Genomic DNA, 27,003 nt, shown 5'->3' with positions numbered 1-27,003 from the left:
TGAGTCGAGTTAAGTGAAATTATTCGAGTTAACTTAACAAACTAAACATGCCAAATTAAAATTTTGTTACGGTATAACTAATTATATGTTAGAGCACATAAATTTAAAACTATATGTATTTGAAAACTTTTCAATAAACTCCAAAATCATTATTTTAGAAAAATTTTAACTTTCTTTATATATTCTTTAAAATTTTTAGATTTTAAATTTTGTTGAGAAAAAATTAATTTGTTCATTTTAAAATTGACAAATAATATTTATATCAATCTATTATTCAAATTATTCGATTTGTAAAATTCATCTCAACTCAACTTGAACTCAACTTAATTCAATTAATTTAAAATTTATTTTTTCGATTTTTTCGATATTTTTAACTTTATTGATGAGAAAAATAATAAAAATCAAACATATATAGAGAATAATACGATTGCGTTTTTCTCTCTTTTCTTTTTCTCTTACATTGATTTTTGAACCATTAATATTTATTTTATTTTTTATTTTTAAGTTTAAGTTTTTGGTATTGTTGGAATAAATATATTCTTAAAAGAATATCTACCCAGAAAAAAAACTCTTTAAGAGAATAAAACATAACATGGACTGACAGAATAAATAAAGATGTAACAAAATGACCATATTGAAACGTGAGAAAGAAAATAAATCTTTTTTCCCCAAAATTAATGCTAACAAAATATTATAAATACTGAGATTTTAAATTTAAATAATACCCTTTTTTAATAACAACTTTTGTGAATCATTGGGCTAATACCCCTTACTGTTCGTGCCCTCAATTATGGCATGCAATGTGTTGTTATCAAGCTTTTGGCTCGTTGTCCTGCCTTTTTTATATTTTAGTTAGGAAGATTTTTAAATGAGAGATAACTTTTTTAATTTATTTATAAAATTTAAATTCGAGATTCTATTTAAAAATATTAAAGTTTTTACTATTGGACAAAATTGGCATAGGGAAGAACTCACATAAGTAGAGATTTTAATGATGAAATTGGAATATGGTTTGATCCTTCGAAATCTAATATTTAGATGTTAATTAAATTCAATTATTTTAAGAATAATAAAGTATTAAATAATTTTATAATTAATTTTAATTCAAGTCAGATCTACTTGTGAAAGAGTCTATTACTAAATTATTGATGGTTACATTTCATGCTAGTGACAAAAACAAACTGAACCGCGTGAGGAAAAAATGGTATAACCACTTATTTGATTCTTTAATTTTTATAAAAAAGTTATTTTAGTCTATAATTTAATTTTTACTTTATAAAATCACCCAAAATTAATGAAAAAGTTAATGTTTTTAAACTTTGTATACGTGGATATCCACGTGAATTACCACGTGGTTGATACATTAATGTTTAATTAAATTTTAAAATTTCAAAAAATTATAAACGCCATGTTAAAATTTAAAAACCATTTAATTTATTAAAAATTATATCAATCATAAAAATACTTTTTATATTTTTAAAATTAATTGAATGTTGGCATGTTATATACGTGACAATCTACGTGTATGTTATGTTAGCAAAGTTAACAAATATTGTTTTTCTTTTCATTTTAAGGTGGTTTGATAAAAAGTTTAAATTTAAGAGTTAAAAGAGAAAAAATTAAATTGAGAGTTAAAATTAATTTTTTATAAAATTAAAGGACCAAAAAACCATTATGCCAAAAAAATCACTAACCATTTATTATAAGTTAATCATACTCTAATAAATGAATGAAAAATAAACTTCTTTTTCAAAGTTTTTAAATTAGATCTATCCTATGATAAATTTTTAATTCGATCGATTTAATCAGTTCAATTGAATAAATATTTAAAAATATCATAAAAATATTAAAATTTAAAAAATAATAATTAAAATTTTAACTTTGATTCAATCGGTTTATATCGATTCACAAATTAATTGATCTAATCTCTTATTCTAAATCTTTGGATCAATTCTTAGTATAACTAATCCAATTCTAAAAATAAAAAAAAAATCGTTAAGTTGGATGAATCGAAAAAAAAAAAGTGTAACAAAGAAGAGATTAAAAATAAACCTAATCTCTGTTATATCCTCTAAACATGCTTCAAGTCTTTGTCTAGATCAGACGTGGCACAACTTTAAGAGCACTCCTGAATATCACTAAGACCACATCACTTGGAGTTCACTTTACAACGAAGATACGGTATTTTTCTTTCCTTAACGTCCAATAGCAAAAATGAGAGTGCTCCAGAAAACAAGAATTCGAATATCTATCGAATTAAGTCACCTTGTCACCCAGTGTCCCTTGAATTTAATCAGTCATTTTTCTCTCTTCATTTCTGTACCTTTCTTTTGCTTTCATTTTCACTCTTTTTTCTTGGACTGGGGCTTTCTTTTGTTCTTACTTTTTCTTTTTGCTGAAAGAAAAATTCCTCCAATTTTGTTTTTGGGGAGGGTCGACAGTGAAATTGAAAATTTCATTGTTCTGACCGATTCTGTTCATCTTTCTAGGGTTTACTGATTTTTGTTGATGTAGTTTTTAGAGTCTAATCGTGTCTTTCTGTGAATTTGAAGCTTGTAAAATCACTGTAGCGGCTATTAGATAAATTACTAGAAACTATTAATTTTACTTGTAATTTATACAAATTTGCATTATTATCATTCTTGTAATGAATTTATACAGTGATTCTGTTATATCCTATTGGTCCTCTTCAGAAGCGAGTTCCCTGTTGGAGAAAGCCAGGGCAGAGAAGAAGAGAGCAATTGAGGCTCCTCAACCTAAGAGACCCCGCGCCAATGGTGCAGGATATGATCCACGAGTCACTAACATAACTGTTGACAAAACATTCTATCCTAGAGTCATTGATAGGTGGCCGTAATATGTATATCGGACTTGCCAACAATCACGTCCCCGCTCTTCTTGGTTCAGCCACCTAAAACTTCTCTCTCGGTCATGGGAACTACTTCGGAAACGACTACCAGTGCCAGGCTCCCATCTTCACTTATTTCCAAACATGGAAAGAAGGTAATTGTGATCCTAAAATTATATCTTGTAAAATTACGGAATATTAACGTGATATTATTTTGTTTGGTTATTTTGAATGTAAGATTTACTGAGGAAACATAAGATTACTTTGAAACATATTTTATTAAATTGTAATTGTTATAGAATTTATTTTTAACAGATATAGTTTGTTAAAATGATGATAAATTATTATAATTTTATTTTTATTATAATTTATATATTAGGAAGTAAATATATGATGCTGAAATAAATTTATAAAGCACAATTATAGTATTTCATTAAAAGTGATTGTATCATCAATCATAATTATAATTATAACCTTAGTAAATAAATTATTAAAGTAAATGTAATAATTATAATTTTAAAGTATGTCATTTATTGTTTGATTGATAAGAAAAATAGATATTTTTGCTTTTAAATAATCTTAAATTTTATTTGAGGGAAAAATTAAATTAATTAAAATAATAGAAAATAAGTAAATTTGTCTAAAATTTTAAGGTTACATCCGCAATTTAAGATAACCTATTAAATGAGTCATAACTAAGATTACATATTATATTTTGGTACTATTAGAGAATATAAAATTACACAATGACTAAAATGTTAAAAATTCAAGTAAAATAATTTTATTCTGAAATGTAACATTACAAACTTAATTGTTAGCGTTAACCTTCCCATTGTTGTGTATGGATGTATTTAAGTAATTTTAAAAGAAAAAGACAATGAATTTTGTGGGTTGGATAAAGCTTAATTCTAATGGAGTGGTGTCACTTTGTGGGCAACATGCTTTCATTGGAAGAGTTTTAAGGGATTCGAATTGGTTATGTGAGTATGCGATGGGTTTCGATAAGAAATCAGTTTTTAAAGTTGTAATGAGTGATGTTGAAAGGTCTTTTCACAAACTGAGAAAAAGATTTTTGCAGAAAAGTTAAAGTTAAATGTGATAATACACTGTTAATAGAATTGATTTTAGTTGGTGGAGGTACCAATAGTAGTTTGGTGGAATTATGGTTACTACATCAATTGTTGCGTAAGAAATAGGAAGTACGAGTCCGCTATATTCTGAAATTTTAGAATGAAGTTACGGATCACATGATTAAATATGCCGCAACAGGAAACTCTTTGCTTGAGCAATTTGAAGTTCTACTGGTTTGGATAAAAAAATTGTTAATTGTTAATTGTCATGGTTTTAGATCACTTTAATATAAACTTGTTGATGTAATGAATTTGTATATTATTTTTGTAAAAACGAGATTAATTTTAATCTGGTGTAGGAAAAGATATTTTGATATTTTAATACGGTGTAGCAGACAGTTAAAAAAAGTTATAATTTTCCATTACAAAATTTGGTGACTTAAATGTTTTATTGCGAATTGTATAATTACTTAAGAGCTCGAATTTGAAACTTTTAGATTCATCCTGTATTTAATTTCAGCGTCAGCGAAGAAAAACTGCAAATTGTATAACTAAAGTTAAACTTGAAATATATTAATATATATATTGACTCCAGAAAATTCGTCCCTTTCAAAACTTGTTCGCTTCCCTTTTCAAAATTTCGCGCCAGAAAGAGGAAAAAATGAGAATAGCAGAAATCTCAACGCCGGAGCACTTTCAAGCTGCCGCCGCACCCGACTCGCAATCCCCTTCCCAAAATCAACACAATCAACTCCTCTCACAAATTCAATCCAAAATCAAACAAACAGAGAGCCATCCACCCGGGACCCCGCTACCCGACTCGCTCCCTTCTGAACTGCGCCAACTTTTGACAAACCTGACTCAACTCGCTCCCTTCCCCGCCGCCAACAACTCTCTCAAACTCCACCTCTGGAAACTCAGTTATCGTCTCTGGAACGCCTGCGTCGACTTCTCTAATGCAGCCGCCATCCGCTCTCCATCTTCCAATCGCTCTTCTCAAAATGTCACTAAGCTTCGCCATGTGGCTGCCGATATCCTATCCCTCGCTGTTGACGTCGTCGGAGTCCATTCTCCGGCTATAAAATCCGCATCGTTCTATTACAAGACCGGCCTCGCATGGCACGATCATAAAATCTTTGACCTAGCTTCTACGTGTTTTGAGAGAGCCACGGATCTTCTCTCCAAGCTCGATGTAAGTAAAATATTAGACGCGGGAGAGAGGAAGCTTCTTTTAGATCTGAACCTCGCGAGATCGCGCACCGCATGGGAGATTTCAGATAAAAATCTTGCGCTAACACTACTGAATCGGTCGAAAACTCTCCTTTTCGGTTCATCAGCTCATTTCATAGCTCTGGCGAACCAGTTCCTAGCTTTTGCAAAAGCTGTTTTATCAAGAAATGAAAACAACGGTAGCTTCAACGATGTGTTGAAGCTTCTGAATGAAGCGTTGAATTTATGCGAGAAAGGATTGTCTATCTCACGAACAAGGGAAGAAACGGTGGAGATCAAGGAATTAAAATCCAAAACGATGCGTTTCATCTCAGCCGTCCATCTACAAAACGGAGAGTTCGAAAGTGTGATCAAGTGCGTTAAAGTTTTAAGAGAAAACGGTGGTGAGAAAGGGGACCACCACGCTTCGTTGCCAGTTTTGGCAATGAAGGCGTGGCTTGGGTTAGGGAGGTATAGTGAGGCGGAGAAGGAGTTGAAGGGTATGGTTGTAAATAAAGGGATTCCGGAGGGTGTTTGGGTCTCTGCAGTAGAAACTTATTTTCACGCCGTGGGAAATGCAGGGGTGGAAACTACGAAAGGTGTATTTTTGGGGTTGTTGGAGCGTTGCCATGTTAGTGCACGCGCTGCTCTGAGGGTAATTCATAGGGTGGTAGGGGACGGTAATGGAATTGAGGGGTTGAGGACTAGAGGGAAGGTGGTGGCGGAGCTGGCGTCGGATGAGAGAGTGGTTGCCTTGTTTGCTAGTGAGGCTGTGGCGAAAGAGAGGACGGCCATGCATGCTGTTCTTTGGAATTGGTTAGTTTGGTAGATCATTTCCTACCATTTTCTATTGAATAAATTAAGAATGCATGTCTAAAAGATTCAAATTGAAGATTTTTGGCTATCCTGAATATATTACGAGAACTATGGAGTTGCATTGCTTTTGATTAGAGAGGAATATATCAATGATTAATTACCTTACTGATAACATATTTTTCCTACAATTACACAATAAGAGTAATGCAGTTGTTTTAGAGATAATAATTATGGCCATAGAGCAACAATTGAATGATAAGAGGATCCTATACCTTTGTGCTTTCTCAATATGTCTATTGCCCTGCAAGAAATGTCTTTTTTTCTTCTTTTTTATACGCAACACATAAGTTAGTAGATGCGCTTGTCTAAAAGTTTATTTTTGCCTTTGCAGTGGTTCAGGTAATTTTCGATTGAAAGATTATGAAACGAGTGCTGAGATGTTTGAGAAATCTATGCTTTATATACCGCATGATTTAGAGAATAGAGTTATTCGAGCCAAGGGCTATCGAGTTTTGTGTCTCTGTTACCTTGGTCTCACTCAACTTGATCGAGCTCAAGAATATATCAATGAAGCAGAAAAGGTATTGAGATCCATTAATTTTAGTATATCTAATAAGATGAAGGTACAGGCAGTATGTTGATTTGTCTCAATCTTTTCAATCTCTGCAGCTTGATCCAAACATCATATGTGCTTTCCTTAAGGTACCCTTCGGCTCAATGTGTGGAACTCTAATACACAGTTTGACACTGGTGGATTCACTAGCTTTATCACAACTATAGACTACTCGATTAGCAGATAGTCATATAATCAAATATTTTACATCTCTCCTGATTTATGCAGTTCAAAATCTGTTTGCAAAAGAATGATCATTGTGGCGCTACCAATCAGATACAAAAAATGATCAGCTGCCCAGATTTCACTCCAGATTTCCTGTCTCTTGCAGCTCATGAGGCTGTTGCTTCCCGTGCTCTTCCTGTTGCTGTTGCTGCTCTTTCAAACTTCTTAAATTTTTACAACTCTGGGAAACCGATGCCAACAACAGAAGTTGTAGTGCTACGGACATTGGTCACAATTCTCTCCCAAGACCTTGATAAAGAGGCTGAAGTCCTCAAATTCTTGAAACAAGCACACAAGAGAGCTTCTGAACTTGGAGCTGAGAGCTTTTTTGGGAAAGGTGAGGTTGGAAGACGAGAACAGAACTGGTTTGCTGTAACTTCATGGAATTTTGGAGCAAAGTGTGGGAAGGAAAAGAACTACGAGTTATGTGCTGAATTCCTTAGATTGGTTTCTGGATTTTATAGTCTTATGGGTGTTGGACAAATGGAAGAAAACAATGTCACCATTTGCAAATCATTGATCATGACTGTCTCTGCTATGATCGCTTCAGAGAACCAAAATACGACTCCATTGCCAGATGCTGAAGTAAAGCATGCTGTTGAGCTGCTAGAAAGAGCAGGGAAGGTATGTGTCAGTAACTGTTTGCTTATTCCTTATGTTGCTTTTCTATAAGAAACTGAAAATGTTTTTTCACGTTGCAAATGCTTGAGAAGCAGCAGCCGTATTTCTAATATTTCTTCTCTTGAAGCTAATTTTCCATATAATTCTTCAATGGGATGCATGCATGCAGATACTTACGTCACTATCAGTGGGGAACATTGAAGGTGATATCCATTTCATATACGTGCTCAATGCCTATGATATGCATGGAAGACTGAATAATTTAGAGTCCCAACATCATATTGTGAAGAACTTTGCTGGCACAAAGACTTGCAGTCCTCAATATCTTCTCCAAATTGGCCTGAATGCCTCGCAAGGTCCAAGGTTCAATGCTGAAGTAGCAACCTTTGCCCTCAGCGAGTGCCTCTCAGGTTTCCTTTCTTCCCCCTCTCCGAACTACCAGGATGTGGCTCTCATTGTCCGAAGATTGATTGCCATAGCTAGTATTCACAAGGGTAACACAGATGACGATGCAGTGCTCAGTATGTACAAGCAAGCATACCGAATAATGGTTGGGTTGAAGGAAGGGGAATATCCAACCGAAGAGGGTAAATGGCTTGCAATGACTGCGTGGAATCGGGCAGCCATACCTGTAAGAATGGGAGAGATCAATGTGGCAAAGAAGTGGATGAATGCTGGGTTGGAACTTGCTAGGAAGGTTGCTGGGATGGAAACTTATCAGGCATACATGGAGGATTATGTTGCTGAATTCGAAAAGAAATTTCATACGCAGATTGCTGGTGAAATACAGCCTCAACAGGTACAGTAGCAGGTACACATCCGTACATTTAACAATATTTCTTGAGTAGAATAGTTTTTATATATATAGATTGATAGAGATATAATGTAATGCTAGAGGAAAAGAACATGAGCATTTTACTCTGCTAGGGTTAGGCATTAAAATGACAGAAATCCAATCTCAAAAGAGGCTTTAGTCACTTAGGAATAAGGAAAAGGATTATAAATACTAGATTTGAATTTCAGATTTACTGTATAAGTGATTATATAAACCAACTAAGCCTAGTTCTAAGTTATTGTCTAAAATTTTATATATTTGTTTCTTCTTTTCGAATACAATGTTGCATGTGGTAATGAAACTGTCCACATAAAATCTTACATGACTTTACAATATCACGAATGTGTTTGCAAATTCACATATCAATGTATCCTCCTATGATAAAACTATTCAGAACTTTTCTCGGAAATCCGACTGAAGCAAACAAGAAACTCAGTATTACCTTCAGCACCCTTTAGAGGAGATTCAATCCAACCTTTGCTTTGAAATCCAAAGTTCTCTACACCCTTAATGATCTTTTCAAGAACCTGAACAAAGAAACATAATAAATCTTAAATCATATTGATGTTATTCTTTTTTCAGATCAATAACACTGGCTTTGACAAAAAAAATAGAACCTCCTGATGAACTTTGGGATCTCTCACTATCCCACCACTTCCTACCTGCAAAGGCATTAAAGTTGGATTACTTGTAAAATCCCAAGCTAAGTAGGCTGAAGACCCTCACATGTTATAACTATGGTACATCAGATTCACTGAAAAATGGAAAACATACAATCTGAAGGCATGCATATATATATTCCTTACTTGTGATCTACGAGCTTCGAACTGAGGTTTAACCAGGGTAACTAAAGTTGCCTCCTCCTTCATTGCATTTACTACAGCAGGCATGACCTGTTTAAGATTGTTAGCATGCCATGACTAAAAAAAGTACTACTTGGTTAAAGTGAACAGTAAGTCCGCCTTGTCTACTTTCTTACAGTAAATACACAGTAAATACACACGTCACAGCAGATCATTGCTAAGTCAAATAAGCTTTTAGATAAATCTAAGAAATTACAAGGAGAGAAGAAACATAATGGAATTGGAGAAGAAACTAAGGTAAAAAAAAAAAAAAAAAAGGTAATGCAAGTATGTTATGAAAGCAGTTTGGAAATGTTTGAAAGCTTACCAAGAGAATAGATATAAATGAAAGGTCCAGTGTCACCAGATCAACTTTTTTAGGGAGACCGGAAAGATATCTTAAATTTGTCCGTTCTATCACACAAACACGTTCATCTCGACGAATCTTGTCTGCTACCTATTCAAAGTTGAAATCCAAATGCAGTCAAGAATCATTAAAATACAAAATTGTATAAATAAAGCTTCGTTATTAAAAAATTGAAGGTCAACAAATAAAGTACTGTTAATAACTTATAAGTATTCGAAAGAAACTCACAGAAACCCAGTCACTTTTCAATTAAAATATTAATCTATATCGAGCGAGCAAATCAATACAAGTTCATTCCGAAAACAGTATCTCCAAAGGTAATTAAACTAATCCAACCAATTTTTTGACATTACATTCTAAAAATCATATAGGTTATAGGCTAAATCTTGTGTTACATAAGCATAACTCGCTAGAAATGCCCGAATTAAGGGGAAAAAACAAAAATATACCACTTGCTTTTAATCTTTTCCCTTACTAAATGAGCTTCTTGAGAGAATTAATTTAAGAAAAATTGCTCTACAATTTTAGAACATATCATGATAGTGGAATTTGATATGTAAATTTGACCCGATGATGCAATACACTAATACACATATTTTCTCATGCATGCACTTGAAAACTTATGAAAGTACTTCATATGAACATGATACATATTATTACAAATTTTTCAATTAGTACCTGTCCATAACCTACATCAACCCCATAAACATAAGATGCACCATACTGAAGCAGGCAATCGGTGAATCCTCCTGTGGACAACCCAGAATCAAGCGCTATTTTGCCAGCTACATCAACACTGAGCTGTTCTATAGCAGCTTCTAACTTATATCCTGCTCTGGATCACCAAATGTAACAATGAAATTAACCTTGAACATCTCAAAAATAAAATCCAAGGATAATGCAGGATGGATGTTTCAGAGAATAATCACCTACATACGTATTTTGGAATTTCAGCAATGATTTCTAAAACAGCTTTGTCAGAGACAGGTGTTCCAGCTTTGTTAACCACTTTTCCATTTACACAAACTTTGCCTGCACCATAGATGTAACAGAAAGATGAAAAAGGTAGTTCTTCATTATTTCTACAAACTGATTCTTCTTATAAATATATATCCAAGAACTGGGATAACAATAAGTCAAAGTGCATCAGAATAAAGGGACACATGCAATTGAAGATGCTCATTTACCTTGCAAAATCCATGACTGTATGAATGTTCGACTGTACTGCTGAAACCTTTCAAGACATAACTCATCCAACCTTTTTTTCCTGAAATGTCATTAAGAACAATAAGATATAAAATCGAAAAGACACAGATTGCTGGGACCAATGTGAGGCTTGAACTAAGATAGGGTAACTTGGCAATTGGCATATTCTTCCATTTCCAATGGCATTACCGGTGTCGCTGTTATGGCTGTTACAGTATGTATCGGCATGAAACAAAAAACCATCTTTGAATAGGTAGTATACTTCATATAGGCTTACTTTTTTGGTATTTGAAGTTTTTCTGACTTGGAAACAGCAAAGCTTCTATGTAAATGAGATTTGAGCAATCTCCCTGTAAACAGAATCCCAAACAATCAAATTATTAGAGCACAGCAACCCATATGGTCAAAACCCAGAATAAAATCCCTTCCATTAGTACCCAAAAAGGTAAAAGACAAAATGAACCATATAAAAAAAAAAAGCACCCCACAAATGATAAATTAAAGGAAAACCCTTGTTTCTCCAATCCTATCTACAATCAGAAGTGTATGTGAAAATGACTAAAAGAGAACAGGGAAAAGAGCCCACATCGGAAAACAAGCATATAAACGTCCGCTATAAGCAATTACGCACGCAGAACAATGCAAATACATATAGAGTGAATGAATCTACAGAGAGGAAAAGTGGGTACCATGAAGAGGAGAGTAGGATTTCGATAAGAAAAACAGAGTAGAGTTACTGCTATCGCAGCAGCGCGAGATAAAGGGAAGCTTCACAATATGCAGTGCCATTTCGGCTTCGTTTAGTGTGTGTGTGTGTTTTTTATAAAGGTTTTTCAGTTCAGTTCTGGTCGGAGATATATGCCTCCGGGAAGCAGATAAACCTGTCCTTATGAGACGTTTTTCAGCAGTTCAGTTCAGTGTACCAAAGCTTAAAACGGCTTGTCGTTTCTTGAACAGAGGCAAAGGCCCAGAGACCAGAAAGTCTAGAAGTGCAATGAGATGAAGCTTGAGTTGAGAGCCCAGCTTGTATTTAGCTACCCAGGCCCAACTCAAAATCTTGAATTTTTTTAATATAACTTTTGACTTTTTTAACCCACCCATAAGTGGAGTAGTAAAAAGTAAATAACTTGTGTTCAAGTGTTCATTTAACATCAGTTTTCAGTGACTGTTTGTGACCGAAGATGGCGTTCACGTTCGCCACGACAAGAGAGTCTTGAAAGAGAGGAGTGAAAAATAAAAAAAGAAAAGTAATGAAAGGGAAATAATAATTAATAATTAATAATTAATAATTAAAAGAAAAGAAATAGTTGTGCAATTTAATTTTAATTTTATATTGAAAAACGAGGTTTCATGATTATTATGAATCTAATTTATTAAAATTTCATCTAGTAAAACGGAAGAATTATAAATCTCCAAAATAATAGATAAGAATATTGCAAATGAAGTCACAACCATGATTTATGTAACCATAAATCTTATTTTGTATTCAATTTAATCGATTTTATATATTATTCGTTGTAAATAAACAATCTTATCATAAACCTATTGTGATCTTAAAATTATATAATAATGGAAACAACAACTTTAATCACCATCCCTATATCTAGTTTATTTGTAAGTTTTACTGGGTATATCTTATATACTATTTTTAGATAACTTTCTCAATAATTAAGAAATTCATTTGAGGAACACGGATAATAAGAACTACAAAATTCGATAACACATTTTATCTTGTTGTTGTGCCCTTAATAAGAGTTTAACAGTTTCATTATATGGTGCTAAGGATGCTCATTGCTTAATATATAATGGTTTAACATGAATTTTTTTACATTTTTTTGTGAAATGGCATCTTCGACATTCAATCCAAATTTTATATTATAAAATATAGAATAAACTAAATTACAGGTGATTCAATTTTACTTACTTTTTTAATTAAATTAAAAATTATAAAATAATTTCTCTAACTTTTTTTTTCAATTTTGTTATAAAGTTTTCTTTTAATTTGGTTATTGAGGGTCAAAATATTAGATATAGATGTGACAATACACATGTAATAAGAACCAGAGAATCCCTATCCTCGCATGAATCATAATGAGTAGTGAGAAAGCCACGTTTTTTTTATTAGAAAAAAATACCAACGGTTAACCGTCTATTTGTCACAACTCTGTCTTCCTCCAAACGTAATGGCAATCCAAGGCAAGCCTCCTACTCTCTTCTCTCATCAGTTTCAAAGTTCTCTTTGTTCTCCCACTTCTTCTCTGTCACTTGTCAATGGTGGGTCTTTCAAGTCCAAGGCTCAACGAAAACCTCTCACTCTCAGACTTAGCCGCAGCACATCAGACGCCAATGACCCACAAGATGTAAACCTCTCTTCCCCCCCCCCCAACTCTTTCATACATTAGTGATGATTCAAACCATTAATTTGTGTGAAATATGATGTTGGGTTTTTGCAGGATTATCTGATTGATGCTCCTGTTTCAGCTGGTGATGGCTTTTCGTTTAGCGGAGGTACTTTCATATTTCAACTATTTTCCCCTTAAAACGTAATGCATTATTCGTCAACTTTATGATTGAATTGAAACGTGTTTGTTGTTGACAGGAAAATATTCAGATGGACCTAACCCATCTGATGAATGGTTTAAGCAAGGGAAATTTGTGAGTAATGCATGCCGATTGCCTGGATTTTAGTTACTAGAGGACCTAAATTATTCCATTGGTTTTCTTTATTTTACTTCAATTTCTCTTGCTAGGTTAAAGCTTATCCAGTGGGTGGCACTGGTGAGAAAGCTAAAGATCCAATTTTTGGACTAACCATGGGAACTGGCTCTCAAGCTTCAGGTGATGTTTTCAGGTAATTACCTTTTTCTTTTTTTATTGGGATTATCTTCGATTGTTACATCTAAATGTTATTTTCCAATCGATGGGATGAGTTTAATATTGGTTTCCTTTTAGTGAGTTCATATTTTATTCTCTTAGTAGTGATTTTAGGTTTCAATGTCATGCAAGAAATTGAGGTCTCATCATTTGCAGGATTAAAACATGCTCTCTATCTATTTATGATTTTATGAAATAGATGGTTTAGCGTGGAAAGTGGAAATGCTGATAATCCTACAGTTATTTTGATTCATGGTTTCCCATCACAGGTTAGTCCTTTTTGCCACAACACAATTATCAAAGTCATTACGAATTCGACGATCTTCTTCATAACTAGTTTTTACGATCTTCTTCATAACTAGTTTTTCTTCTTTTCCTATTATGGTACTTGATCTATAGATGTGATGACTTAGTTTTGCTGACAGGCATACTCTTACCGCAAAGTCCTTCCTGTTCTCTCCAAGAATTATCATGCTATAGCTTTTGATTGGCTAGGTAAGATAATTGATTCATTTTGACTTGTATATATTGAGAAAAACCAAGTTCTTAATATCATTCTAGCTTTTGGTCTTCTGAGACTTGTCAGGAACTGTGAAATAGGGTTTTCTTAAGTATAATGGTCTGCTTAAGAATGTATTTATGGTAAGAGGCAATCCATATATTGTGACTTTTCAATATTACAATAGGGTTTTCTTGAGAATTTGTTTAGTTTTAGCCTAGAAATTGCTTCTAAAAGAGTTTGGTTTGGCTTAGAGACATAGCAACTATAGCATCTGGAATGAAAATCATTGCTAATTTGCTTGCAATCATAAAGGCATACTGGCACAAACATGCTAGTTTAAATTTTTGTGCCCTTCTTTTGCTTTCTTTTGGCTGATGTTTCTTCTTGATATAGATGAGCATATTTTTGGGTGCATGTATTTTACTTCATTAATCTGCAAATATTATATGTCATATGCAAGATTGTCTGCATTGGACCATTTTTTATGATATCTGAGAATGCATGGATTTTGCATTGTTTAATAGTTTGAAATTTTCATTAAAGACCTGCATTTTGAAAGTTTGGACTTACAAAATGGATGACCTGGATATAGTTTTTTTATGAATTTTCTTTTGAAGATTGGTTTCCTTTTTATTTTCGGACTACATATCAATCAATAAAAACTTTAAATGAATCTAAGCGAATGTTAATGTTTTCTTTCTTCATGCTGCGCGCATACTAAATCATACCTCTCTTGTTCAACAGGATTCGGATTTTCAGATAAGCCTCAACCCAGATATGGATTTGATTACACACTGAGTGGTTATGCTTTGCATTCCTGGCAATTGAATCTACTTTCAACGAACTAAATTAAGAATATAAAATCGAAATAAACTAAGAATAAAGCTTATCTGCCTCCCTCTCAATTTTATTTTTCCTTTTGTCCCTGCAGAATATGTCTCAGCATTGGAGTCCTTTGTTAATGAAGTTGCCACCAATAAAGTTTCACTTGTTGTCCAAGTATGTTATCTTTCAGTATGTGTAGACAAGAAGACATGCAATTAACACTTGTAAATTACTGTGTGACATATAGCTTAACAGATTTTTGATCTTTTGTGTTTATTCAGGGCTACTTTTCACCAGTTGTTGTTAAATATGCCAGCAAGCATCAGGAAAAGCTTAATGATCTAATTCTCCTCAATCCTCCTGTATGAATGAGTCCTGAAGCTTTATTGTTAAGTTATTGTTTTTTGCTATGCTGCTAACTATCGTTCAATTAATGATTATATCCAGATAACCAATTTGGCTTATACCGCACAAATACTTTATAAACTTGATTACTACAGCTAACAGCCAAACATGCCAACCTTCCTTCAACATTATCCATATTCAGCAACTTCTTGCTGGGTGAAATTTTTTCTCAGGTAAAGCATGATATCTACGGAATTTATTTGAAAATTTGTGCTTGCATCAGTTCATATATAGGGATTAACAGATTGATTCCAAGAGATAATAAATAGCATTAAATTGTTAATGGTTTGTTATTTTTCCGAATAGGATCCTTTGAGGGCCAGCGATAAGGCACTAACGAGCTGCGGTCCATATGCAATGAAAGAGGATGATGCAATGGTTTATAGAAGACCTTATCTTACGTCTGGTTCATCCGGGTTTGCACTGAATGCAATTAGTAGGGCCATGAAAAAAGAACTTAAGGTGGATTTATCATTTACTATATATATATTTGTCGTACTTCTGTTTTAATCAGATCAAATATCATGAATTAAACTTTGAGTTTCCATGTTCCCTCTTTCTTGAGGAAATCCTCTACCATAGTACTATGCTTATACCGTATTTCCTGATTCATTTATATAGCATAATGCTGAAGGTGCAATGGCCAAATTCTTCTGGTTTCTTACTTGACAGGCATATGTGGAAGATACGAAAGCAATTCTTATGGATAAAAATTGGAAAGTTCGAACTACAGTGTGTTGGGGCCGGAGAGACCGTTGGTTGAACTACGATGAAGTGGAAGATTTCTGCAAAAATTCAAACCATAAACTGATTGAGCTTCCAATGGTACCAATATGTCAAGCATTTAAATGTCATCTTTTAACTAAAATTCCATTTCAACCTTTGGTGCAGCTGTATGTCTGTGAGGTCTCACCTGCAGAAATCAAAATAAATTAAGAATTTGCCTCTGCGGAGTATTTGTGATGCTGTTAGGGAAATCCACCTAATTTCCACCTCTAAAACTAAAATAAAAGTAGAGCTCGAATGATTGTTCCACTCCATCATACTTGTATATTTAACTATTCAGTTTATGAGTTGGATCATGCATCTTTACCAGCAGTTCTGCCATAATAAATGGTTGGGCCATGGGATCTTAACCAACTTAGCTGGTTTGCTTCCTGCAGGCAGGACATCATGTGCAGGAAGATAGTGGGGAAGAACTTGGAGGTATCATTTCCGGACTTATCAGCCGAAGGATCGTAACATGATAAGTTCCAATTGTTTTAGAGCAAGTTAAACTACTAGTAAACATTAATTCTAATATCATTCACTATAGCTTCTTTTTTTTTTTTTTTTTTGGTGGCTTATGCATTTTGAAGCTTGCATCGCAAGCAAGACATAAATGAACTGTGTTCACATTCTTGTGACAGAAATTATGATTGGAATTGGAACTGGAACTGATCTCACCAAAAATTCAGAATTGAAAAAGGATAAGGCAACTGAAGTTTGATTTATAGTATGTAGTTAATATTCATTTTTCCTATATTCAGTATGACTAACTGGTATTTTAAAAAAATAACTGGAATTGAAAGGGTTTGCTACAATAAGAAGCTTTAACAGTTTCTGGGTATGAAAAATTGCTAAAATTCCATGTATCTATAGTTCAAGACAAATATTCCGCAGATGCTTTGAAGTATAATTCTTCCTATTGTATTCCTTGTTTTGAAAATGCCGTATTCGTGACCCTTTACATGCCCTTCAAGAACCAAATATTTCCTCTGACCCATGTCTTTATGTGAGCATTACTTCTGTTTTTTTGTCGACTGTTCATACGGATCAGACCAGCAATTATCTTGGTTTACGGCTCTCTTCCATCTGTTTTTGAAGATCTCTAATTCAATGTAGGATTGCTTTTTAACCTGTAAAAACGGAAATTTATACACAATCCAACGGTGAATTTGCCAAGAGGTCTGGCTATAACTAGCTGAGCGAAATAAGCTTCAACATTGCATAAAAGATTAAGTTCAAGGTTTACCTCAGATCTTCCACCAGACTCACTGGAAGGTGATGATACCTGCAAATGGAGAAATCATTAAAGAATAAATAACTAGCAGAGATGAGGAAATGGATGGTCAATCTTGGGGAACGTATACCGTTGTCACTAGAATTTTTTAAGGTCATGAAACTTAATTCAAGCCAAGTACAAAAGCAAAACCCGAGGCTCAGGTTGTGAATGGTTTGACTTGTGAACGAGAACTGAATTAAGTTTGATCAGAATAGCTGAAAATGGTATATACTAGCCATAGATAGAGTGCTATCATCAACCCGTAAAAGATGCAGAGATCAAGTGATCAGAAAACTCATGGCTGATAGTCTCTCTTTTAACCCTATAATGCACAATCAAGGTCAAGGGTTCAACCTTGATCCTCCCCAGGACTTGTCCATACGTACTGAATTAAAAAATGTATAAAGAAGGAAGGCTTTGGAAAGCTTTAGAATCATCTTCGATTAAATTGAGGCACAACCAAACAGAATTTAAGCTTTCTAAGCACTTCTAATTGATTGATCGAATCGAGGGAGACATTTTATAAGGTGGTATTAATTAAGAAGTTCTTACCTTGTTTTCTGCTGAGCCTCCAAGCGTGGGAAGCGCATCATGAATAAGGTACTCAGAATCGACAATTCCAATTTTTTGGGTCCGATCACCCTGTCAAAGAAAGCATAGTAAGAAATATGTTGAAAATACGAGATAGGAGCTTTTAATTCTCTTTAGGTATAGAAGTTTGCCTGTGCACAGTAACCAAGCTGAAAGTCCAATCCCCATCCTAAAACCAGATCACTCTGATACAACCAAGAAACAAAGAATGAGATTAAGGACAAATTAATGACTGAGCTTTAATTGAAACAATATGGTCAAGTTAGATGGACATTTAAATAATTTAGAAGTTGATTATGTTGGGAAAAATGATATCACTAGTGGTAGGATCTTAAGCTGCATTGATTCTTTCGAACAAGAAATACTCCATCTTCAACCTTATTATTAGAAAATTAAAATAGACAAACATCCTGGCTATCCCTACTCTATCTTTCATTTAAGCCACTGACAATAATAACCTATGTTACTCGGACTTAGATGTGAGTGTTAGACATGGTATGTTCAATTTTTTAAAAGTTTTTCCATTTATTTGGAGTGTCCTTGGACGTTGTCCATTTATGCATTATACATTAATACTTAAAGAAAAATGAAGAATTTGAATAACATAATTAATAACATAGCTACTAAAGAGTAAAATAGTAATGATTTTTTATAGGATTCCAAATCAACCTTCAACATGTTTTATTAGTATTACATTCTAGTTTGGATAATATACCTGAATCATATGCCATGAACAGCGCCAAGATGCTCTGGAGAAAACAGGCGCCATCATTTCTACAAATCTGTAATACGCAATTTTCTCTTACGTTACTCCATATGAACAGATAATTAAATCACATGTCCAGAAACAATTCAGAAGAAACTATAAGCTAAGGAAATATGTATATGTAACAACTTATGGTATTGTGAACTACGAACAGAAAAAGTTGGGCAAATTCATATTACCCTGTGCAAGGAGGACCAGTGCTGTTTTCGTTACACTTTGTCCTACCAATCACCTTGTACGTCCTCCTGACGAATATAGACATGTTACAAATGGGTGCAAATAAATTTACTTTGACTAAAATCAAGGGATAAAATGATGATGAGCTTCTGGAAATTCTTGAGAATAAATGTACAGTTATTACTAGGATAAATCCACCAAGCTCTATATGTTCAATCAACTGATGATAAATGTATTAAAAATTTATCACGAGACAAACATTTTGATCATTCCTGAACATGATTTTAGGAAGAGAGAAAACCTGTGTACTGTAGAATTTTTGTCCCTTGCTGTAATTGGATGATGCAGCTCTGACTTCTCGGGATCAAGTGCTGGCTGAGATATTTCAAGCCCTTCATTTTTAATTATTGAAAGATATCTGCATTTAAGTAATGAAGAGGAGAGAATCAATTTTTGAATGGCCCTGAAGTAAATCACCAGCTCGAGTTCCTACTTCAGTTTCTTACAATTATATTCAGTTGTTCTCTAAGCACTATGCTTTATACAAGCATGCAAAAGATTGTGAATTACTACTAAGTTAAATGTGCGAAAGGAAGACTTGCACAATGAACCTTTTAGCATTAAAGTGGTCAACTCCAAGGTCTTCATCCCAGAGGAAGATGTAGGCATACTCCGAAACAATATCTGGATGTAAGAAGCGCTTTGCAAACCACCTAATTAGTGAGAGTAGGTCATACAATACCAAGTTACTTTGAACTGAATACACATGTATAAAAGGGGTTTTTTATTATTATTATTATCAAATAGCTAATGACCAGTTACCACTTGGTTTGATTGACAGCAGACACGTGTATAGCACGGTCATTCCACTCTAAGTCCTTCCACTGATCCACAATGCCATCGTAATGGAAAAGCATCACAACGAAATCACTCTCTGGAAACTGCGACATAGAATAAAAGGAGCAAAAAATGAAAGAAATAAAATAAATTAACATAAATGAAGCAAAAGAATGGAATTTAACATTAATCTAAATGATTACATAAAAGTAAAGTTAGTCCTTTCACCTTCTTGACCATCTTGTTGACATTTTCTTTTTGCTTTATTCCGACTGCAATGGCTAACAAGTTCATTGACAACTTTGGCTTCTAAACAAAAGTAAATAAGAACAAATTAATGAAATAGCAATATGCCAAATGTCCATTAAAATCAACTCAACATGTTAAAACTCAAAACTATAAAAATACAAATTACTACTATAGGAACTGCACTTATAGTCACATTTATGATTTAACAATGGTCAATATAAATTTGAAAAGGATAACTAATTACAAACATAGCTTAGCCCCAACCGTGAAAGAGCATAAGTCAGCCACATAGCACTACAAATCTAAGAGTTTATCACATGTTGACCAGAAAACCAAGCCTGATCAATATTCTCAAGGTTTTACCCTTGGTAGTGATAGCAGTTGGCAACTGCCGCCTCTTGTAAATTAAAATGCCTGAGAGATTCCAGACAAAAAGAAATGATGAAGGTTGAAGCCGCACATCGAAGTAGCAAAATGGAGGTCAGAGTTTAGTAAGACAAAGTAGTTTAATTGTGGCAACATAGTCATGAAAACTGAGCAGTGTACATAATGTTATGTCGTTATCTCAACTATAAAGGAGAAAAATGCAAATCTAAATGCCACTGACCAGAATAAACTATATAGTCAAATATGAAACACAGAAGATAATATGATCATCAGTTAATACAATCTCGAAAAAGGGTCAGTACTTTATGCAGCTATAATGATTTAGACAACAAACTGAACAACAGGAAAAATGGTAGTCCACTTAGCAGTAATTCAGGAATGCAAAACTTCCAAAGGATCAAAAATGCCGTTGAATATTAGCAACAAAATTGCTTACCTTCTTATTCTGCGCACCCCATAATGGCCGCATTTCCAAGTCAGATGTTTCAGAAATGATTCCTCTAGGTAATGCTTCACTTCCATAAGCCCTGCACTGAGTCTAAGCACAAGTAACACAGAAAAAAGGACAGAAAAGGAATAGTTAGGAGAATATGTGTGTTTTCATGCAGTGTGGAACAGACATAATGTAACATATACCAAACAAACCTCACACATCTTAGATCTTGAGTACTGCAAAACCATAACTGACCCCCATCCTAGAATTTTCTGCACAGACAAGGCCCCAGATCACACATTATTTACTTGATTTCGGGAAATATAATACAGTTCATTTGCATGGTAGAGTCTTGGAGTTTTATATTCCTTATGTTAATGAATTGGATTAAAAACTATCCTAGGTACATTACCATGCACGAATTATAAAAAGAAAATCATATAAACACAAAAGACAAAAAGAAGAAATCCCCAGTTCCCACTTTGTTATAAAAAGGAATTTATACAAACACGAGTTTTATATTTCAGGTTTAAGATTGTTTTCAACTTTACTCAAACAGCTTTGACGTGAATACCTCTTTATAGTCTGTGATTATAAATGCACTTCCAATGAAGAAGGCAGCAGATAGCAAAAGAATCATGGGGAGGAAGCAGTGAGTAAATAATCTCTGCCTTTTAGGTTCTGTCTTTGTAGATACCTGAGAGCAAAAGGAAACAATAAGGATAAGACAGGATAATGTACCAAAGAACTTTCAATCCAGATTGAAAGCAGCAATCTGAAATGAGATATATATATATATATATATTTGCCTTCCTAACAGTAACGCGGGCTTACAAAGTACAGCTAAAAAAAGCAACACAACTTTTACATGCCAACACTAAGAAGTCCAACTCCTAACCTAACACTAGGGTAACAATTAATCCAACCACAATCTAAGGGAATGGAAAAGTTTGTCAATGCAGGTAGCTAGTGTGATGCGTTGTTAAATTCCTCAACAGGCTTTCAGACTGTTCGGTGTATCCACTTATCAGATCAAACTTTCGACTGACTGGATCATTCAGTTCTAACTCTAATGCATAGTATAACTTAAAACTCATAAAGCACGATGCTTTTCTGAAAAATACATGAGTGAAATTCCAGAAAGCAAAATCATCTTCCTCCCTGCAATTCTAGAGTAAACCGTGCTCTTAAAATGAATTACACGGAGTAACAATATGTTACAGACAGTGTAACGAGGGATTTTTAGACCATATGATATCACTACAAACCAAAACAGGCAAACCCCTATGCATCAACTTTAAGAACACAGCAACAATAAGTTAATTACTTGGCGTACTCTTATTCCAGTCATTCACATGATCCAATCCTACCCTTAAACCAACCAAAGCATGTAAGGTTCACCTTCATTTCCAAATCAGTAAACCCTTTTTTCTTTCTTTAAACTGAGGAGCTAGGACAAAATTAACTCGATTAATAATATGCAACTTGTGATCAATCACAAAATAAACAGTAGGCTAACAATCCCTACTCAACGCTTCCATTAAAAGAGAAAACTGAAAACAGAACCAAACCCACAAAACCATACTCCCAACATCGTTTCCAAAGCCAATGAGCAAAACCCCAGAACAATTTTCCATGATTTCTCTAAAAATAATGTTCTTTTAAAAAAAAAATCAAAACTGAGAATCCCAACAAACAAGATAATAACCTTTCATAGCACAAACATGAGGCAGAAAAAAAAAAGCGAGCGAGAGAGAAGCTTACAGAAGTTGACATCCTCCTCTTCATCTTGATTTTCCATTCAATGGGATCGTGCTATGGTATATTTGTGGGCGAAAAACGAACAGTGCTAAGCTGAATATTAGCTTTAAAAGTTACTTAGGACTACAAAAAGTGTTACTTTGTTTATTATTTTTTAAATTTTACTATGGTTTTACGTTTTATTATTTTAAACTAACAGTGTCCCAAAAACGTGCTCTTTGAGTTAGAAACACACACACACCCGCCATTTCTCACGCCGACGATTCTTTTCCATGCTTTCTTTGGAAGGGGAAAGAAATTCTTAATCATAGATTCGTATCTTTCGGCATTTCGCCATTCAATCATGCCTAAAGTAAAATTATAATAACAAAATAGTTAAAATTTTCTATTATTTTATGTACTTCTTCAAAATTAAAAATTTAATCTCTATATTTTAAAATTTTAAAATTTAATTTATCTATTTTTTTAATTAAAATTTTAATACAATCATTACCGTTTGTGGTTATTTAATAAATTCCATACTCCCTAAAATTGTGGTTATTGGCGTAGCAAACGGCAAAAACGGAGGTAACATGGCTAGGGCTTGAAGGAATAAACTTTAAATGCTTTACGTTTTAGAATAAAAATGGAAAGGTGTTGAAAAAAAATAAGAAATAAAAAGAGAAAGTAGAAAAAAATATTCAATAGGGAAAAAGAAAAAAAATTAGAGTTAGAAATTGAAATGGGTTGACTTTCTTTTTCTGAAAACAATGGGTGGACCCATTTTAAATGCCCAAATTCTTGTGAAGTTAAAGGTATAATTTTCTTTCAGCCTTTTTATCTTTAGTTATTTACATTTTAGTCCTCGTTATTTAATTACTTTGTTCTTAGGTAATGTATTATTAGTAGTAGTGTTAATTTTGTTATTATTATTATTATTATTATTATTATTATTATTATGTGGCGTGACGCTGTAAATAAAATAGTTTAATGTTTTCTTTAAATTTAATATCGTCTCATATATGCTGTGATATTGTGAAAATATAAAATGTAAAGCTATATTATTTCTGTTTAAAATTATTCTTATATTATATGCATACTTGTAATAATTAATTTCTAGAATATTTATGTTTTAATCAAATGATGACTTAAAAGATGTAATATTGTGCCGATTGAGTTTTAGTTCGATTGATATTGACATGATTTTCAATACAGAAATATGCGGGTTTGAGTGCGTTGAGCGTATCATCTCTTATTTAAGTATTGGAGAGGATTATGGGTAATTTTAGACATTGTATAAAAAGAGTAGATATGATAATAACTTATAACAAGATTAATATTCAAAAAGAGTTGTAATATTGTTTCCCATTAAAATTAAGCATAATAACTTATTTGTCCCTTTAACTTATTAAAAAAAGTCATTTTAGTCATTTTTTAATTATTTTTTAGTCTTTCAATTTACATTGTTTGTTAAATCACTTCAAAATTGATGGAAAATTTAATATTTATTAATTTTGTTGACATGATATGATATAGATGTCATGTCGCAATTAATTAATCGTTTAAAATGTTAACAAATATTAATTTTTCTATCATTTTCAAGTAATTTGATAAATAATATAAATTTAATAATTAAAAGAGACAAGAAAAATTAGATGATAAGCTAAAATAATTTATTTTATTTAGAATTAAAGAGAAAAAATCATTATTCCTTAAAATTATTTTATTGCCATAAATTACCATTGTAGAGGGAAATTAATTGTAATGGAAAGTTTATAATAATCTGCTAATCATTTATTGGTGACACGTGGGTAATGTATGAAACGTAAAATGTGCCGCCAAATCTGTTTAGTTAGATCAAATTTATATTGGAATCCATAGATCTAATCTAAATGTAACATACTTCTTGACAGATTTCATAAATAATTATATTATCTTAACGTTGTTTTTACTGTAAACGTACAAAATATATCATATATTTTTATATTTTCTTTTTGTGTTACGCGATATCTTTTATTTCACAATAATATCATATTTAGATGGTAAATTTGAAGGAAAGATCGGTTTTAAAAAATATTTAAGGTTTTAAAATTATTTTTTAATATTTAGAAAAATAAGTCGATTTTAAAAAGAGAAACAGAAAACCCGTCTTATAGGAAGTGTTTTTTTGCTGAGATACTAGCCAGGGGCTGAAAGCGCACATTGTAGGACACGCTTTCAGGCTCTCTGCTGCCAACTCAGCAAAAAACGCTTCATGCAAGATACATTTTTTGTTTCTAAAAAAGAATTGTGTTAGTGTTGAAAATTTGGAGAGAAAGATTTATTTGTGTTTGTGTTTGAGGTAAACATTCTGATAGTTTTAATGTACGCTTGAGTTAATGATGATACGATGACGCTCGAAGACTCATACATTTCATCTATCGTGTGGGGATGAAACCATCACCTTAAAAGCCCATCACATTTCAACTCAGGCTCTCAGTTCACGGTGGTTATGCAGTTACAAGTTGAAGTATAACTAGGACTCCCAGTTGACGGTGATTATGCAGTCAGAAATTGAAGTACAACTTGGGTCCCTAGTTGACAATGGTTTTGCGGTCACGAGTTCAAGTTTCATGATACCAAAAGATGATGCTTTATAAACCACATACATAAGTTTGAGACCATAATTATAGGGAAAAACAAATGGACTTTCCAGTATAATCAATTTATTCTTTTTTTCTATCTTCACTAAAGTAGTATCATTAACCTAATTTTTTGAAAATTGTGACAGAGTTGGGGGCAAGAGAGCTTTCAGGGGGAGTGACTGTGGCAATAAAGAGAAAGTTAAAATGTGTTTTCAGTTGAGATGGTAGCATATTCATATGGAAAAACTCTAGGGCTTCGTGCTATAATCGATCTAATTTTTTTCTCCATTTCCAAGCAACCGGTACCTTTAACCTTATTACACAACCCATTAAAAACTACAATCACTATCACGCCGACCTAAGTTTGACCTCTACTGTGCTAGAACATATGTTTTCCACCTAAGAGTCCTCTTTTGTCCACCTTGGTGTCAACTTTCAAACAAGAATGAAAGGTTAAAGATACCGGTTGCTTGGAAATAGATAAAAAAAATTACATTGATTAGACCAAAAGTTCCCAGAGTTTTTCCATACTATTATGGCATCGATCTTATGTGTGATATATACAGGACATTGTTTGCAGGTATCCAAAAAGCTTGAACTCTTGACCGCATAACAACTGTCACCTAGCCCCCGGTTATATTCGAACAAGTGACCGCATCACGACTGCCGACTAGAATCTCTACTTAGACTTCGACCCCTAATTGTATCAAGCATTATTACCCCGAAATCGAATTTCCCCACAATGGATTTCTAAGGTGATGGTCTTATCCCGCCATGACATATGAAATATATGTGTGCTGAGGCGCATTATCACATCCCGACCCATCAAAACTACTTAAAAACTTCTGTCGCTTTAGTTGAAAATCTTGAACACTTTCAAAATACCCTAAAAAAATCATAAACCCTGGCCCTAAAAAATAGCCTAAAAGCCTAATTAGAAAAAAAAAATTGGCCTATTTGCCTTATTTAGCTCAAGTATTACATTAAGGCATGTAATTTTCCCCTCTAACTAATTATTGTGGAAGTGTCTCAAGTTTTTATTTTTTATTTTTCTATTACTTTAAAAGGAAGCTTTTCACTCTTATATGATCAGATAAATTAATATAATAAGTTAAATACACTCCCCTTGAAAAGCAAAATAGTATTGTAGGGCTAAACAATTATATACTCAACTATTTTTCTTTTGAAAATAATATATTAGTCATGGTTGAAAAAAGTGTACCTCAGAATTTTCAGCACCCATACTTCAATTTTATAAAAAAATTATTTTAGTTCTTTATTTGATTTTGTCTCTTTTAATCTTTAAATTTATATTAATTATCAAATTACCTTAAAATAAATAAAAAGTTAATGTTTATTAACTTTCTTGACGTAGTATACATGCGGATTGTCATATTGATGACACCTCAGTATTTAATTAATTTATTAAAATCTTAAAATATTTAAAAATATTTTTAAAAATATTTTATACTTTTTAAATAATTTAAATAATTTTTAATTTTTAAAATAAATATTTTAAATTTTAAATTTTAAAAATTAATTAAATGCTAATGTGTCGTTCATGTAACAATCCACTTAATTTTTCATTAATTTTATATGATTTTACAAAAATACAAATTTAAAAGCTAAAATAAGAAAAATTAAAGAGTGAAATAAATCATTATGCCTAAAAATAAACAATAAAAACCTAGTCTGTTAGGTCCATTCAGACTGAAAGTTGGACACCAATTTTTACATTTGAATTTCGTCTAATTTATATGGGTAAATTACACTAGTACTTACTCAACTATTTGTAAGTTCTTTTTATAGTTATCTAATTATGAAAAGTTACAAAATAGTCACCTAACTATTTAATTTTATCTTTTCTGGTCACCAGCCGACTAACAATACAGCTTTT

The 27,003-nt window shown here is 32.9% G+C and overlaps 4 protein-coding genes across 4 annotated transcripts; 2 read left to right on the top strand and 2 right to left on the bottom strand.

Annotated features, from left to right (window-relative positions):
• The first annotated feature begins 4,502 nt into the window (after positions 1–4,502).
• Positions 4,503–8,764, top strand: LOC108471050 (TPR repeat-containing protein ZIP4). Its single transcript, XM_017772620.2, has 5 exons — positions 4,503–5,943; positions 6,335–6,524; positions 6,613–6,645; positions 6,785–7,405; positions 7,572–8,764. The coding sequence occupies exons 1-5, from the start codon at positions 4,580–4,582 to the stop codon at positions 8,208–8,210; spliced, it is 2,847 nt and encodes a 948-aa protein (XP_017628109.1). The 5' UTR covers positions 4,503–4,579; the 3' UTR covers positions 8,211–8,764.
• LOC108471051 (uncharacterized) lies at positions 8,463–11,608 on the bottom strand. The gene is made up of 9 exons (XM_017772621.2): positions 11,342–11,608; positions 10,930–11,002; positions 10,634–10,713; positions 10,376–10,478; positions 10,125–10,281; positions 9,408–9,536; positions 9,044–9,130; positions 8,855–8,899; positions 8,463–8,764 (listed from the first exon to the last, which is right to left on the bottom strand). Exons 1-9 carry the CDS (start codon positions 11,439–11,441, stop codon positions 8,624–8,626), a joined length of 915 nt encoding a protein of 304 aa, XP_017628110.1. The 5' UTR covers positions 11,442–11,608; the 3' UTR covers positions 8,463–8,623.
• A 1,076-nt stretch (positions 11,609–12,684) lies between these two features.
• LOC108470530 (uncharacterized) lies at positions 12,685–16,725 on the top strand. Its single transcript, XM_017771874.2, has 13 exons — positions 12,685–13,012; positions 13,106–13,160; positions 13,252–13,307; positions 13,403–13,503; positions 13,726–13,795; positions 13,952–14,021; positions 14,773–14,829; positions 14,960–15,027; positions 15,135–15,215; positions 15,354–15,431; positions 15,565–15,720; positions 15,931–16,083; positions 16,422–16,725. The coding sequence occupies exons 1-13, from the start codon at positions 12,836–12,838 to the stop codon at positions 16,503–16,505; spliced, it is 1,206 nt and encodes a 401-aa protein (XP_017627363.1). The 5' UTR covers positions 12,685–12,835; the 3' UTR covers positions 16,506–16,725.
• Positions 16,726–16,802: 77 nt separating this feature from the next.
• Positions 16,803–22,830, bottom strand: LOC108470531 (uncharacterized). Its single transcript, XM_017771875.2, has 14 exons — positions 22,507–22,830; positions 21,317–21,439; positions 20,955–21,014; positions 20,746–20,847; positions 19,902–19,982; positions 19,659–19,777; positions 19,448–19,549; positions 19,138–19,254; positions 18,839–18,904; positions 18,609–18,675; positions 18,025–18,078; positions 17,855–17,944; positions 17,273–17,311; positions 16,803–17,156 (listed from the first exon to the last, which is right to left on the bottom strand). Exons 1-14 carry the CDS (start codon positions 22,528–22,530, stop codon positions 17,040–17,042), a joined length of 1,161 nt encoding a protein of 386 aa, XP_017627364.1. The 5' UTR covers positions 22,531–22,830; the 3' UTR covers positions 16,803–17,039.
• Positions 22,831–27,003: the final 4,173 nt, after the last annotated feature.

This window comes from Gossypium arboreum, chromosome 11, assembly GCF_025698485.1.
Source record: "Gossypium arboreum isolate Shixiya-1 chromosome 11, ASM2569848v2, whole genome shotgun sequence".
In the NCBI taxonomy this organism is placed as follows: Eukaryota; Viridiplantae; Streptophyta; class Magnoliopsida; order Malvales; family Malvaceae; genus Gossypium; species Gossypium arboreum.
This window is presented reverse-complemented; position numbering and strand designations above follow the sequence as displayed.

Bases quoted from the DNA above. Each gene is read 5' to 3' on its own strand.
- LOC108471050 (XM_017772620.2), top strand. From the start codon at position 4,580: ATGAGAATAGCAGAAATCTCAACGCCGGAGCACTTTCAAGCTGCCGCC. The intron at 6,646-6,784 runs GTACCCTTCGGC...TGATTTATGCAG, and splicing joins TCATATGTGCTTTCCTTAAG to TTCAAAATCTGTTTGCAAAA. The intron at 7,406-7,571 runs GTATGTGTCAGT...GCATGCATGCAG, and splicing joins TGCTAGAAAGAGCAGGGAAG to ATACTTACGTCACTATCAGT.
- LOC108471051 (XM_017772621.2), bottom strand. From the start codon at position 11,441: ATGGCACTGCATATTGTGAAGCTTCCCTTTATCTCGCGCTGCTGCGAT. The intron at 10,714-10,929 runs GTAAGCCTATAT...ATGACATTTCAG, and splicing joins AAACTTCAAATACCAAAAAA to GAAAAAAAGGTTGGATGAGT. The intron at 10,282-10,375 runs GTGATTATTCTC...TTGGTGATCCAG, and splicing joins ATTCCAAAATACGTATGTAG to AGCAGGATATAAGTTAGAAG.
- LOC108470530 (XM_017771874.2), top strand. From the start codon at position 12,836: ATGGCAATCCAAGGCAAGCCTCCTACTCTCTTCTCTCATCAGTTTCAA. The intron at 14,830-14,959 runs GTTATGCTTTGC...TTGTCCCTGCAG, and splicing joins ATTTGATTACACACTGAGTG to AATATGTCTCAGCATTGGAG. The intron at 15,432-15,564 runs GTAAAGCATGAT...TTTTCCGAATAG, and splicing joins TGGGTGAAATTTTTTCTCAG to GATCCTTTGAGGGCCAGCGA.
- LOC108470531 (XM_017771875.2), bottom strand. From the start codon at position 22,530: ATGAAGAGGAGGATGTCAACTTCT. The intron at 20,848-20,954 runs GTTTGTTTGGTA...ACTTGTGCTTAG, and splicing joins CAAGATCTAAGATGTGTGAG to ACTCAGTGCAGGGCTTATGG. The intron at 17,312-17,854 runs GTAAGAACTTCT...CTCCATTTGCAG, and splicing joins GAGGCTCAGCAGAAAACAAG to GTATCATCACCTTCCAGTGA.